The sequence below is a fragment of the Triturus cristatus genome, chromosome 10 (assembly GCF_964204655.1).
Source record: "Triturus cristatus chromosome 10, aTriCri1.1, whole genome shotgun sequence".
NCBI lineage: Eukaryota > Metazoa > Chordata > Amphibia > Caudata > Salamandridae > Triturus > Triturus cristatus.
The window spans coordinates 1,215,428,393-1,215,441,454 of NC_140593.1; the positions used below are offsets into that span (position 1 = coordinate 1,215,428,393).

At 43.6% G+C, this 13,062-nt stretch overlaps 1 protein-coding gene across 6 annotated transcripts in view; it reads right to left on the reverse strand.

The window, feature by feature from the left end:
• Positions 1–2,873: 2,873 nt before the first annotated feature.
• Positions 2,874–13,062, reverse strand: part of LOC146797097 (uncharacterized) — a 679,272-nt gene continuing 669,083 nt past the window's right edge. For all 6 annotated transcript variants that reach the window (XM_085629734.1, XM_085629733.1, XM_085629730.1 and 3 more), the window contains one exon: positions 2,874–5,401. In XM_085629734.1, the coding sequence (XP_085485860.1) occupies positions 5,309–5,401 (93 nt within the window). In that variant the 3' untranslated portion in view covers positions 2,874–5,308. The remainder of the gene's footprint in view (positions 5,402–13,062) is intronic.

Below are 13,062 nucleotides of genomic sequence, written 5' to 3' on the forward strand. Positions count from 1 at the left end.
AGATAAAGAGGGATGAACACCCATCCCCACCCCTTCAAGGCTCCGAATGGGTTTGCGGAAGCAAATTAGGTGTGCTTGTCTGGTGGTGCGGGGGAGAAGGTCTGCTGGGAAGATCTACGGCCTCTTCCTCTAGCTTTGCCTCTGTACTGTTTATACAACAGGTTTGACTATTGTTGAGTCTGTGGTTGGTATGGCTGGCACCGCCAAAGGGAAAATCCCTTCTGGAACCCTAGAAAGCATTGAAACTGATGGTAGTCTCTTGTGGGAGAAGGCAAGTGTAAGCCTAAGGAGCGAGCAGTGGCCTTAGTGGACTTAAAACGTTACAGTGCGAAATCAACCTTATCTCCAAATAAACGCCCCCCATCGAACGGCAGGTACAACAGATTTGCTTGGATGTCTGGTGAAAAGTTGAAGGTCCTGAGCCAGCCAGGGAAGCGGACGATGATGGAGGTTGGCTGTATTCAACCCTGATTTGATGATATGCCAGGAGGAATTCTGACCTTATTGCATAACTTTGTGGAAGTGCTGACGCATGTCATCTGGTACAGAAGGAACTATCATCTCTAGGCTATATCCCATAAAGCATCGTTGAAACGTGTTAGGAGACAGTTGGCATTCATTGAGCTGAGGCCCATGCTTTCAGCAGAAAAAGCTTTCTTTCTCCAAGCCTCCAGTAGCTCGGATTCCTTGTCAGCTGGGGTAGTTGGGAAGGCTCCTCCTGATTGCCCACAGCCCGCAGCTTGAATGACCAGACTCTCTGGTGAAGGGTGGACAGAGAGGTATGGTGGGTCACCTGGTGCAGGGCAATAGCGATGTGCCACTAATCTGTTGACTGCAGGAATTGAAGACAGTTTCTCCCATAACTGGGTCTAGTATGGTTTCAATAAAAGGGAGTGATGGCTCTGCTGGTGGGGCCGATGGTAAAAGCACCTCAGTTAGTATATTCATTTTGGTGTCCGTAGTTGGGAGTTGTAGGTCCAACACCTCTGCAGCCTTAAGCATAATTTTGTGAAAGGAGACCACTTCTGGTGTAGGGGGGACCAGAGGGGAAATCTATGGCTAGCTCTGGGGTGGTGTCCAAACCACTAGCATAGGCTAGACCCTGGAATACCCCTTGAAGATCTTCGCAAGTGTCTTACAGAGCCAAGGTCTAGCCGGTCCAAATCAGTGCTGAATATTAAATGAAGTCAACTTCTGCATCCTTCCTCAATGAGGCGTTGGGTATCTCTCCGAGAATTGTTTTCCATAGAAGTGTTAAATAGCGACGCTCGTGGCGTAATGTCTGGAGCAGTGGGCAGAGGTGGCGCTGGTGGTAGTGGTGCCATGCAAGGAGTCATGTATCGGAGGACCAGTTCATAGCAAGGCAGACCTGGCATGGAGGTCGATGCTATGGCTCTGAACAGGGCCACAGAGAAGAACATTGTTCGTCCGTATGGAGCCAGTGGGTGCGCAGGTACACCGGATAGCATAAATGCCCTTGCAAAAAGAGAATACATGGCCTAGGTATAGGAACTCAGGAAAAGCGGATACTGGAGCCACAGAATCCAGTGACTGAGGCCTATCTGATGCTGGGTCCAGTGGAGACACCGGAGCAGGGCTGCTCAGGATGGGAGCCTCTGGGGAAGCTCAGCTAACTGTGGCTCCAAAGACAAATGCCCTGTGGGGGTGGGAGAGTGACAGGGTGACATATCCTTGGTCTACTTCTTCATCTTCTTGTGTTTCTTCCGTTTGCTACCAGACAAAGAGAATGGTGACCTGGGACAATGACTAGAGAGTTTTTATTATGTTTGTCCTCGTTGGCCTTGACCGTAAAGACCTTAGTTTTGCATTCTTTAATGGTTTTGGGATGCATGCTGTGGCAAGAAGAACAGGCCTGGGAGTCATGGTCTGATCCCAGGCACCAGTGGCAAATGGTATGAGGATCAGAGATGGATTTCTGTCTGTTGCAATCTCTACAGGGTGTAACCCCAGATTTTTTAGGGGGGATATTGTACTGTACTATTTGAATTTTTGTTGGGGGCAACGCTATAGGGCTTCAATGAAGGCACCAGACGTCTGGTGTCGATAAAAAGCAGCTGCCCGCATCCAGCAAAGTGAGAGCTTTGAAGTTTCTGGATCCAGTCTGATACCTGGGATTGTTTTACTGGTGAGGATCCTGCAGGTATAACTATCCATCAAAAATAATCTTCACTGCCTCTTAAAGTTGTTGCTGAGAAGATCTTACAAATGTCACAGTTATGAGGAATGTGATGGGGAAACATTAAATGCACTAAATGTGAAGGTTACCTGCAAAAATGTTCTTATTCCTGCAGGCGAGACAGAGTTTAAAGAGATATCATGTCACAGGGGGTAGTAGAGATCACCCCCTGCTTCCTCAGTCAAATAAATTTGTTCGTCCGATAGCCTAGCTCTAGGTGTCTTATATAAATTTCCTATGGGAAGCGGTCCCGCCACTGGTGGCTGCCAGGGTTTCTTTTGTTATTTTCATTTTCTTATTATAAGTTATAATAAATATTGCTGCACACATTTCTCTTGGGCGGGAAAGGCTTCAAATACCGAATAGCTGTTATGCCCCCAACAATGAAACTATTGAGTGGAGCATACGAGCTCCCAAGTAGATTGCTGTGATGTAACACGTTAATAATCAGCCTGCCAATGATACATTGTAAACTGTATGGAGAACATGTAATGCAATATCTGTGCAGTGTTGCATTAAAAAGAAGTTTAAAAAAAAGAAGAGATGTATTTGATATTTATAGGAGTCTCTGCCATACTGATAAAATCCAATGTCTTGTGGGATAAGCCTCCCAGAAATAGTAAAAGAAAGTTTTCTATATGGAGTAACTGGGGGCGAGAAAGATATTATTCTCAAGAAAGGTCAAAAGAAATACTGTTTTAATCAACTATAGGTTTTTGTGAACGGACGCGAGATAGAAAATGTGAACTGGGGAAGCCTCTGGGGAGATTACAGTTCAAAGGCTCTAGACCTCATCGGCCAGAGTTTAGGTCACAGGATAAGGTGAGTAGACTGAACATGGTGGCATTTTACATGATTGTTCACCATTTATCAACTAAGAATCCCAAAGTGATGGCAGGAATAATTAACTCATGATAAACTATGAACGGTTCAGGGCAGTAGAATCCAGAATGTAGTAATTTACTAGCGGCATCCAACACACATTGCTCCTAGTCCCGTCTTTCAGGCCAGGGACACGTAAATTTGGTTGAACAGAATTTGGGTGTTGGCACTGTTCGGACAGCTTGCTGTGTAGATTGTAATAAATGTTTGATTGTCGCTGCAGAACCACAAGTGACCATGCACACTCAGGGCCATAGAATGTAACGGGTGGGCTGGGGGGGCAGGAGCAAGCCAGGGCATCGCCACTTTAAACATTAGATACAGACGTGACCCCATTGGTCGCTGCTAAACTGATTCTTCTACTGTGAAATGACATGACCGCCATACCTAGGCGCAGGAAGTCTCCAAGATGGCTGCGCCAATTTTTTGTCCTTTTTACATCCCAGCATGAGATGGAAACACTCTTTTCCTTGCCAAAAAATCAACTGCAAACATATAAACAAGATATGAAATGGAAACATTTCATTGTCATGATGATTTTTCTCTTTCGAGATAAAAGTAAAAAAGCAAACAACAAATAACGGCTTCCAGTGATCGACCATTACATCCACACGGGCAGCGAGAAAAGATGGGCATTACAATAATAGGTCTCAGTAATAGACCATTACATCCACATGGGCAGAGAGAAAAGATGGGCATTACAATGAGAGGCCACTGCATCAAGCCACTGAAGCCAAACTAGTCGTCGTTGTGTGCTGATCTCATCACTGCATAAGCCACTGGAAATCACGGTCATTTCACATGAAGGAGATCCGCGACAAACTTTTCTTCAGCCACAAAATGCCCACGTTGCTTTAGTTTTCCAGAGGAAGTGGAGCACATTATACTAGGTCAACTGTGACAGTCCTCTTTTTACCTGTTTTTTTTAATCCATTACCCACACTACATGGGTTTAGTGGCCATGCTGAAAAAAGAAATCCAATCATTTTTAAAACATACATTAAGTTGCTTTCCTAGCAACCCAACAAGGGCTGGGCTGTTCCTTACTTCTTTAGTGGCCCTTGCAATATTTTAAAAGCACATTGAAATGACTGGTCACAGCCCGCCTAACAACTTCACTTCCAGTCATGTTGAGCGGCCTTTGACTCACTGGAGACTGAGTAACCTCTGAGGTCATAGGGCACTCCATCACAGGAAGTGGGAGGGCTCTGACCTAAAGTGCTTGCTACACTGCTAAATACATCTAAGAGTCCTGGATGGGCACAGAAAGGACTACGTTGATATGGAATCAATTAAAAGGCGTTCCCTTTAAATCTACGAAGGCTCCCTCGAACAAGCCCCGAATGCTGGTCTCTGATAAGTACTTTATCACAGGGCATGTTGCTTCACTTCAAGGCATTTTAAAACAGAGGTATTTAGGATGGGGGTTTATAGGTTAAGCCTCCAAATGATTTGTTGGTTCACAAGACCCATAGCTCTCCCATTTCCATGTTTAGTGGTACCAGATCCCTTGTAATGGCCTACTCGCCAACAGGCACCAGTTGGCAGCCTTCTTCTCAGTACCTCTCTGTGGGGCACTTGATACCACAGTGATTGAACGGGATGGGCTGGCATCAGAACTGCTGGTACCTGAAACTGTCTACGCTGTGAGATGCATCAATCCACCTGCAGGGAATTTCCTAGCCTAGATTATTATGAGGAATCTCTAATCTGTTACCAAAGAATAAGAGAATATGGTCAAAACAAGACTTGCCTGAAAACCTAACATGCAATCACCCTGGTGGAGTCTACTTCCATGCTCGGGGTGCAGGGGTCACCAGCCTGCTCTCTCTATGAGTACCGGTGCCTTGGAAAGACCTGCAGGCCTAGTTTCAAGAGCAGCAATGTTAGCCTCCTTGTACAATGGATCATGTCAGATCGCCACATCAAGAATGTCATTCACAAGAGTGGTGTTTGAGTTGAATAGAAATGTTCACCATAAAAAGGATTTGCAATATTTGTCCATCCCCAGCTCCGCTTGTCACACAGAGGACACAGTCTGATTTGAAGAACAAAAAGCTAAGCTGTCAGTATCAAGAGTTCCTTCAGAATGGGTTGGGGACGCTGGGAGGGGGCCACAGCAAGTCATTTGATGTCTCTGTCACGAACGTCCAAATCTTGCTTTGGTGAGAGCTGGAGGAATAGTGGTAAAATGGAGGCACAGACATATGGCGAGTGGAAGTTGGCTGTTTAGCCCAGCTGCTTAGTTCCCCACCAGAAGACGATGATTCCCAAGGCTGCAACAAGGCCTGTTCGCAAGAGGTGGCGCAGGAAGCTGGACGGCTGCACATGGAAACAGAAAATGGATACTGGGTTAAAGGATGGAATATCAATTGGAGCATATGTGTAGTTGAGAAATCATTTGATAAAATCGAAAAGGCAAAATCTAACATGAAAGTAAGAATATATATATATATATATATATATATATATATACATAAAACCTACTGGCGGTCATCAGTGGATAGTTATAATTAGGACAATGTTTCCATGGAAAAAGCGTTTTTTAACTTGCCTATATCTTTGGTGCCATTTGACGAATCTTCATGAAATTTCCCCCAAAAAAGTGCGCTGTTGATTCTAGCTATGCATGGAAAGTTTTAGGACGATTCATCAAGCGGGGCCCGAGAAAAGGGGGGCGGGGTCAAAATAAGTATGTTTCCCATGATAATTCCCATACGAGCTTTAGACAATGGATGGAATTACACCGCAGAAAGCACCCTTTTGGTACACAGATTGCATTTTTTCTTATTTGGTGCAGCGGCTAATTCGTGAATAATAATGAGCTCCTGCAGGGAAATACAGAGCTCTGATTGGCTGCCAGCACTTCAACCAGGAAGTGATGGCAGCCATCTTGAACTCCGTTTCAGCCACGTCCCAGAAAAAACGGAAACAAAAAAGAAAAGAGGGCATGGTAATAATACCCTGACCCCCAAGCCTTTGTCTTGTTGTTACCCTGGAACCCCGCCACGGCATTTTTTTAAAATTCATGGCCATTTTTGAGAAATATTTGCAAATAGCACTGTGGTCTACCGCGCCTGTTTTAATTGTAGCCCCCAGCTGGGCCAGGTCCCAGGCGAATGCTGGGAATATTCAAAATGCCCTGGGTACCCCCACCTCCTCTGGGCTAATTATAATGAGAAAGAGGAAGGAGGTGTGGGGGTGCTGCCGGTCAGACCCCTCAGGGCCACAGGGACCACCACCTCCCCGGGTTCTACATATTAAATGATTGGGGGAGCCTTGCAGGCCCTCCCCCCCCCCCCCCCCAGGAATACCTCCTCCCCGGGGCTTTAAATAAAAATGCTTAAGGTGGCCGCGCGGACCCCTCCGAACCCCACGGACCACCACCTCCCCGGGGCGGGCCATGAAAGTGAAAGGAGGAGTGTTGCGCACCTCCCCCCAGCTGGAGCCAATAATGGCACTGGGGACCGCCACCCCCCATGGTTGGGTCCTGCTATGTCCCTACTTCGCAGGAGCTTTGATAGCTCCCGCCAAGTCTGAACAAACACTCCACTTCCAGCAAGCGGGAGCCAACAAAATGCTCTCGCTTGCATGTTTAGCAGCTCTCTGTCTGCGAGCGCAAGAAAGAGGCAAAATAAAGGTGAGAAACGAGCATGAAGAGGCAGATTAAAGGTTAGAAGGAGGCAAAATAAAGGTCAGCAACAAGCAGAAAGAGGCTAAATAGAGGTCAGAAACGAACATAATTAGGCAAAATAGAGGTCAGAAACAAGCAGTAAGAGGCAAAATAAAGGTCAGCAAATGAGCATAAAGAAGCAAAAAAAGGTGAGAAACAAGTAGGAAGAGGCAAAAAAAGGTGAGAAACGTGCAGAAAGAGGCTGAATAAAGGTCAGAAACTAGCAGAAAGAGGCAAAATAAAGGTCAGAAGCAAGCAGAAAAAAGGGAGATAATGAGCAAAGAACGATCAGAACTCACTCAAGCCCTCTGCACCCACTCACAGAACAACTCAGACAATCTCACAGCCACTCACAGACCCATTCAGACACCCACTCACAAACTTAGACACATACACCCAGTCACAGACCCAGTCTAAGACTCCTGCACCTACTTACAGAATCACTCATACTCTCTCCCACCCATTCATAGATCTACTCAGAGAGTCCTACATCGACTCATAGACCCCCTCGGAGACTCACACACCCCCTCACAGACCTACTCAGATACTCATACACTCACTCACAGACTGACTGACACTCATGGAGGCACTCGAAAACCCACTCACTCTCACACCCACTCACAGACCCACTGAGATACTCATGAACCCACTCAGACACTCACACACCCACTCACAGACCCCCTCAGACACTCACACACCCACTCACACATCCACAGAGACACTCGTGCACTCTCTCTCACGCGCTCACTCTTGAAAGTTATAGGTTATAGCTAGGAAATTATAGTAAAAAACCCTAGAAATTCACTGGAGAAAAAAAAAAGGTTAAAGGAATGTTATAGTTAGGAAATAGAATTTAAAAAACCTTAAAAATTCACTGAAAAAACCAAAGGTTACAGGGACGTTATAGATACGAAATAGAATTTTTAAAACCTTAGAAATTTCCTGGAAAAAACAAAGGTTACAGCAATGTTACAGTAAGGCTCAGATTTCACTCCTACAAAACCATAAAAAGTCAGCAGTTATAGTTACCGGAGGTCACTATAACTTATGCCCTGCAATGCACTGCTTATGACCTCACATATTACATCACTCATGACATGGTCAGTGACATCACTGATATCTCAAATGACAATAAGGTATTTTTAGAGCACACGATCATCAGATGTTGTTGGTGTTGATTAGCCCCATGAATAACTAAACATAAATTAATATCATTGGAAGAAAACAGTTTTCAACTACAGAGGTTTTACATTTCTTACTAAATCGAACAATGGAAGACTGGATTTTGAACTCGGTGGGCAGGGAGTTCCATTAGTTTGCTGCTCTGTATGAAAAAAAACTCCTTTCCCATAAGAAGCCGCATGAATTTTTGTGACAACAAACAGAATTTGTTGGCTAAAAATAAGGGGGCACTTACATAGATGACTCTACAAAGAATGACAAGCGATTTAAACTGAATTCTCTGGCCCACCATAAACCAATGGAGCTGCATCTGTATTGGGATAATCTGCTCTTTAGAAGTAACCCTAACAGTAACGAAGACAGCTATGTTTTGGACCAACTATAACTTGGTTAAATAACAGAAGTTGACATACTACTAGATGAAAGTAATGACAACCTGTGTATGAAAATTCTTAGGAACAAAACATAGGATTTCATTCAGAAGCTTGAGGTGTCAAAAACAGGTATGAGTAACCATATTGTTTTGAGGTACTAAGGTCATGCTGGTATATATGAAGACACCCAGTGCCAACAGGAGCATGGACTGGACCCATTATATCAGGCCATTTCCTGGCGATTAATACGGTCACCTTTGTAGTAGATGTTTGTGGCATCCTCCTTTTCTATTTTCATTTTTTGAAGTTTCAACTAAAATTTTAAGCAAATATTCAGAGGGGTGCCGTTTATTAAGTACTCATAAAACCTGTGCAGGCAGGCGGCTGCAGCTGAAGGCGACATCTTTGGCAGTATTAGCCTAGGACTTACCTCTGGCCATTGTCCGCAAGAACGTGCCTTCGCCAGCGGCTTGTTATGACTCGAGTAATCCAATATTTACCAAACTACAAAACCCTAAGAGAGCGGCCAAGCATTGTCTATAGATAAACATACACTGAAGAGTGCTGCCTTTGTGACTGTCAGCTGAAGGGAGGATTGTGCTTCCTAAAGGAGTTACTAGAACAGAGTGTGGCCATGCAGACATTTGGTTTAATGTACCATATTTCTGTCTGCAACACCACATGTTCTGAAGACTCATTTTCCCCACCATGAAGCTTTTCTATACTCCCCGAAACATGACTAGCAGACAAAGGCCAGGACGAACAGAATGATTCCGGATGGCTCCAAGCAGCGCAAGAATACTCGCGAGTCAAAAAGAGAACAAAAGGCTTAGTAAGACCCTACTTTCACCATATCAAAATATCTTTTACCAGTAACAACAGTTCTCATGAGTGGGAATCTTCTATGGAGTGACATCCAGGTAGGCTCGAAGAACACTTCGCAAAACTCTTGTTGGTATTTCCAGGTCTAACGTGGTTCAAGGAGCTAAGCCCCGTTATACTAGAAACTCTACAGAGGGATCACCACCTATTTGTACTTTAGGTTCCAAACTGGAGTCAGCGTCATGAAGGCACAACATGATAGCTAAACAGATGTTTGAACACAGACTAGCAAACTTTGATATTCAACCTCAAGTGCAAACAGCAGCGCAATAGATAGTTCAGTTGGTATTTACAAGGCTGTTTTTCAAATATCAGCAAGAGGTAAATTTCCAGAAAGTGAATGTAAATGGAGCGTTAGAAGTAATTGTTACAGGACAATTCAGATTGTCACAGAATCAGATGCAATAAACTAGCTACCCGGAGCCAGAATGCTAGGAGTTCACTTTCCCTTCAATGCCCAATCAGCCAATTTGGTCCAGTACAAAAAGATATCCTACAACCCATTTTGTGAATCAGACGATGTGCCGAGACCCACACCTGTTGCGCAAGCCGTGCAGCGGGGACATGCATGGTTGGGCTCTAAGGACATTCTCCAGCATGGCGAGCAGAAAATAACTTGCCAGGAAGTTGGATGTTGGGGGTTTAAAAGGGCTTTATATGACAGGCTCAGTCTTACAAAAGCTGTGACCCATCCATTTAAGAATCATTAGAATGCTCAATGATAAGAAAAAAGTTACTTACCTGTAATTGTAGTTCTCCAGAATTGGTATCTTTCATGGATTCACATGCTTGAATGATCCCCTTCGTCGAGTTGGAAGTCCACCAGTAACCTCTCAATAGCAGTACTATGTTCATGTACCTCTAGGAGTAAGACACCAACTTTGGTAGACTCTTTAGTAGCATATTCACATTATTTAAAAATAATTAAACAATCCGAGATAATCAGTCTCATGACTGCATTCCGAGTAAACATCCTCCTTCAGAGCTTGTTAGTACTGGTGTGAATTTATATTAATATGTGGCGAGACTCTGATGGGGAGGTGGGTTGGTCACATTCTATGAAAGATACCAATTTCCAGAATTGGATCTTTCATAGATTCACTTGCTTGAACAATGAGGTAGGGGTGATGGTAGCAAATTTACAGATAGAGCAGAACCGCTTTCCCAACTGCAGCATCTCTTTGAACTGTCGACTCTAGGCAACAGTGCGGAATTATTGTATGGGTGTTCTTGCAGATTGCTGCACAGCAAATGCTCAACAATGATACTCCAGCGAACAGAGCTATTGAAGTTCATACACTTCTAGTTGAGTATGCTGAGATGTTTGCTTGTAAAGGATGACCAGCCTTATTGTGAAAGTACATAATGGCAGCAGACACCCAGCGAGATATTGATTGTTTTGACAGTGCATGCCCTCTTCTAGGGGCACTGTAGTCTATGCGCAATTGATGGGGCTGTCTGAATTTACTTGTTCTGTCAATGTAACTTTTTAGACAATGCTTTATGTCTAGAGTATGAAATGCCCCTTCTGCAGCTGTGTTGCAGTTTTTAAAAGAGGTTTTATAGATTATAGATTAAGTCAAATGAAAATCGGACGCCACTTTAGGTATAAAGTGGAGATGAGTCCTTAAAATGATTCTGTCATCCCAGAATTGAACACAAGGTTCCCTTGTTGTAAAAGCCAGAATTTCACTCTCTTCTCGCAGAAGTTAATGCTATTAGAAGTGCGAATTTCCATGACAAAAATGTTATGTCTGCTTGATGTATTGAAGGGGCATCAGTTAAGAAAGTACTGTATTAAGTTGCCAGGGAATTGTTTGATTGGTGGGAAAGCTCTGACGAGTCTTTTAAGGAATTCCTTTATACTGCTGGAGGAACAGAGAGAAGGTTTATTTTGTGCCCTTCTGAATTTTGAGATAGCCGCCAATTGGATTCTCATTGATGAATGAGAAAGATTAGTGTGAGACAATTGTAGAAGGTATGGTGAGAGCTGATGTGGATCAGAGGAGATCAAGTAAGGTTCTGCTGCGTACACCAAATAAAGAAATGTTTCCACTTCATAGGACTTATAGGTGAAGATGCTGCTAGCTTTAGCTCCAATTACTCTATAGTCCCATGGAATTTCTAAGATGTGGAATTCATGGCGTTAAGGAACCATGCGGATTGGTATAGGGTGTTCGGTCTGTATGAAGAACTTGGCAGTTGTCATGGAAAAGAATATTTGGAAGTGTTGGTAGCTGTATGTGTCGTTGTTCTGATAGGAGAAACATCTCTGTGAACCAATATGGTCTTGGCCACCATGGAGCTAATAGTGTAATTCAACATGGTTTCTTCTTTATCTTGCAGAGTGCCCTTTCGATTAGGGGAAGATGGGGAAAAGCGTAATCAAAGGTCCCTGATCAGGATATCGAAAATGCATTCTACCGTCGTCCCGGTGGAGGCCGTCTACTGGCATGGTAACAACATTTCCTGCTCCCATACATAGCAAACAGGTTTACGTTCAGTCTTCCTCAGAACTTGAAGATTTTGTTAAACTGTATCTGATGTACTTCCAATTGGTGACATTCATTATATGCACTGATTAGGGTGTCTTACCATGTAATCTGTACTCCCAGAACAGGTTTGTTTGTTATCTGGATGTGGTTTTCAAAGGCCCAGTCTTATGTCATTATTATTTCATCGCCGTTCACGCAGTCTTCACCTATTGTGTTCACTGCGCCGTTCACCATCACTAGCACGCCCAGTGCTCACTTGTGTGTTTTGGTCATTTGTACCTTTATTGTACCGTAGTGCTGTTCTAACTACTTACAATATACTTTTTTCATTAATTTCTTTGTGGTCTCCCTTCCTTCCCCTTGTGATTTCATCATTGCTTTGAAATTTGTCTTTTTAATGACATCCAGTTGAGACATTGTTGTTTTGTTAAACATTATTGCCCGGTCTCTGCTGGGATAACGGGCTTACTCCTGTTTTTGTTTCTCTACTCTTTTTTTGAATGGCAAGGCCATGAATGCATCTGTATTAAGAATTGCTCCACGAAATGTAATTATTTTTCTTGGCATTAACATTGATTTGTCTTGGTGGAGTATCAGGCACATTTGTTGTACTAGTTGTTGGGTAGACCTTAGGGGATATTGGTCACCTTGAACGATTTTCCTTTGACCAGCCCATTGTCGAAGTAGGGAAATACCTGATAAACCTGTTTGCTCAAGAATGCTGCAACTGGAGCCATACACTTAGTTAACATTCTGGAACATATTTTAGTCCGAATGGGAGAACTTTGAATTGATATTGGTGGCCTGCCACTTTGAATTTGAGATACTTTCTTTGCTTGGGATGGATAGGAATATGGAAGCAAGCATCCTACAGATCTAGGGTGGACATATTAAATCTACTTATTGTAACAGCTGGAGGATTTCTTGAAGCGTGGCTAGAAATGTGTTCAACTATTAAAAGTCTAGGATTGGTCTCCACTCCCCTGACTTTTCCTTATCAGAAAGAAGCGAGAAGAAGCAGCCCATATTTTGCTGTGATTCAAGAACTTGCTCTAGGACTCCTTTCTTTATCATTGTAGGCATTTCTGTTTGCAATATTTATAAATGTTAATGTGGTTTCTTGGATAGTAAAGAAGTAGAAGATTTCTGTATGAATTCCAATGTGAGTTATGAGCGCTAGGACCCATTGGTCTGTTGTTATCTATCTCCAGCTGGTGACAGAGGAGATCTTTCCGCTATAGGAGTATGTAGAGATGATGTGGTTGCTGAAAGGCACTTGTCACTGACGCCTGGATGAGTTTTGGTGTTTACCCGGATGTCTGGGACTTCAAAGCGAAGTTTGTTTATTTAGAGATGCTGGAAGTGGTGGTCTATACT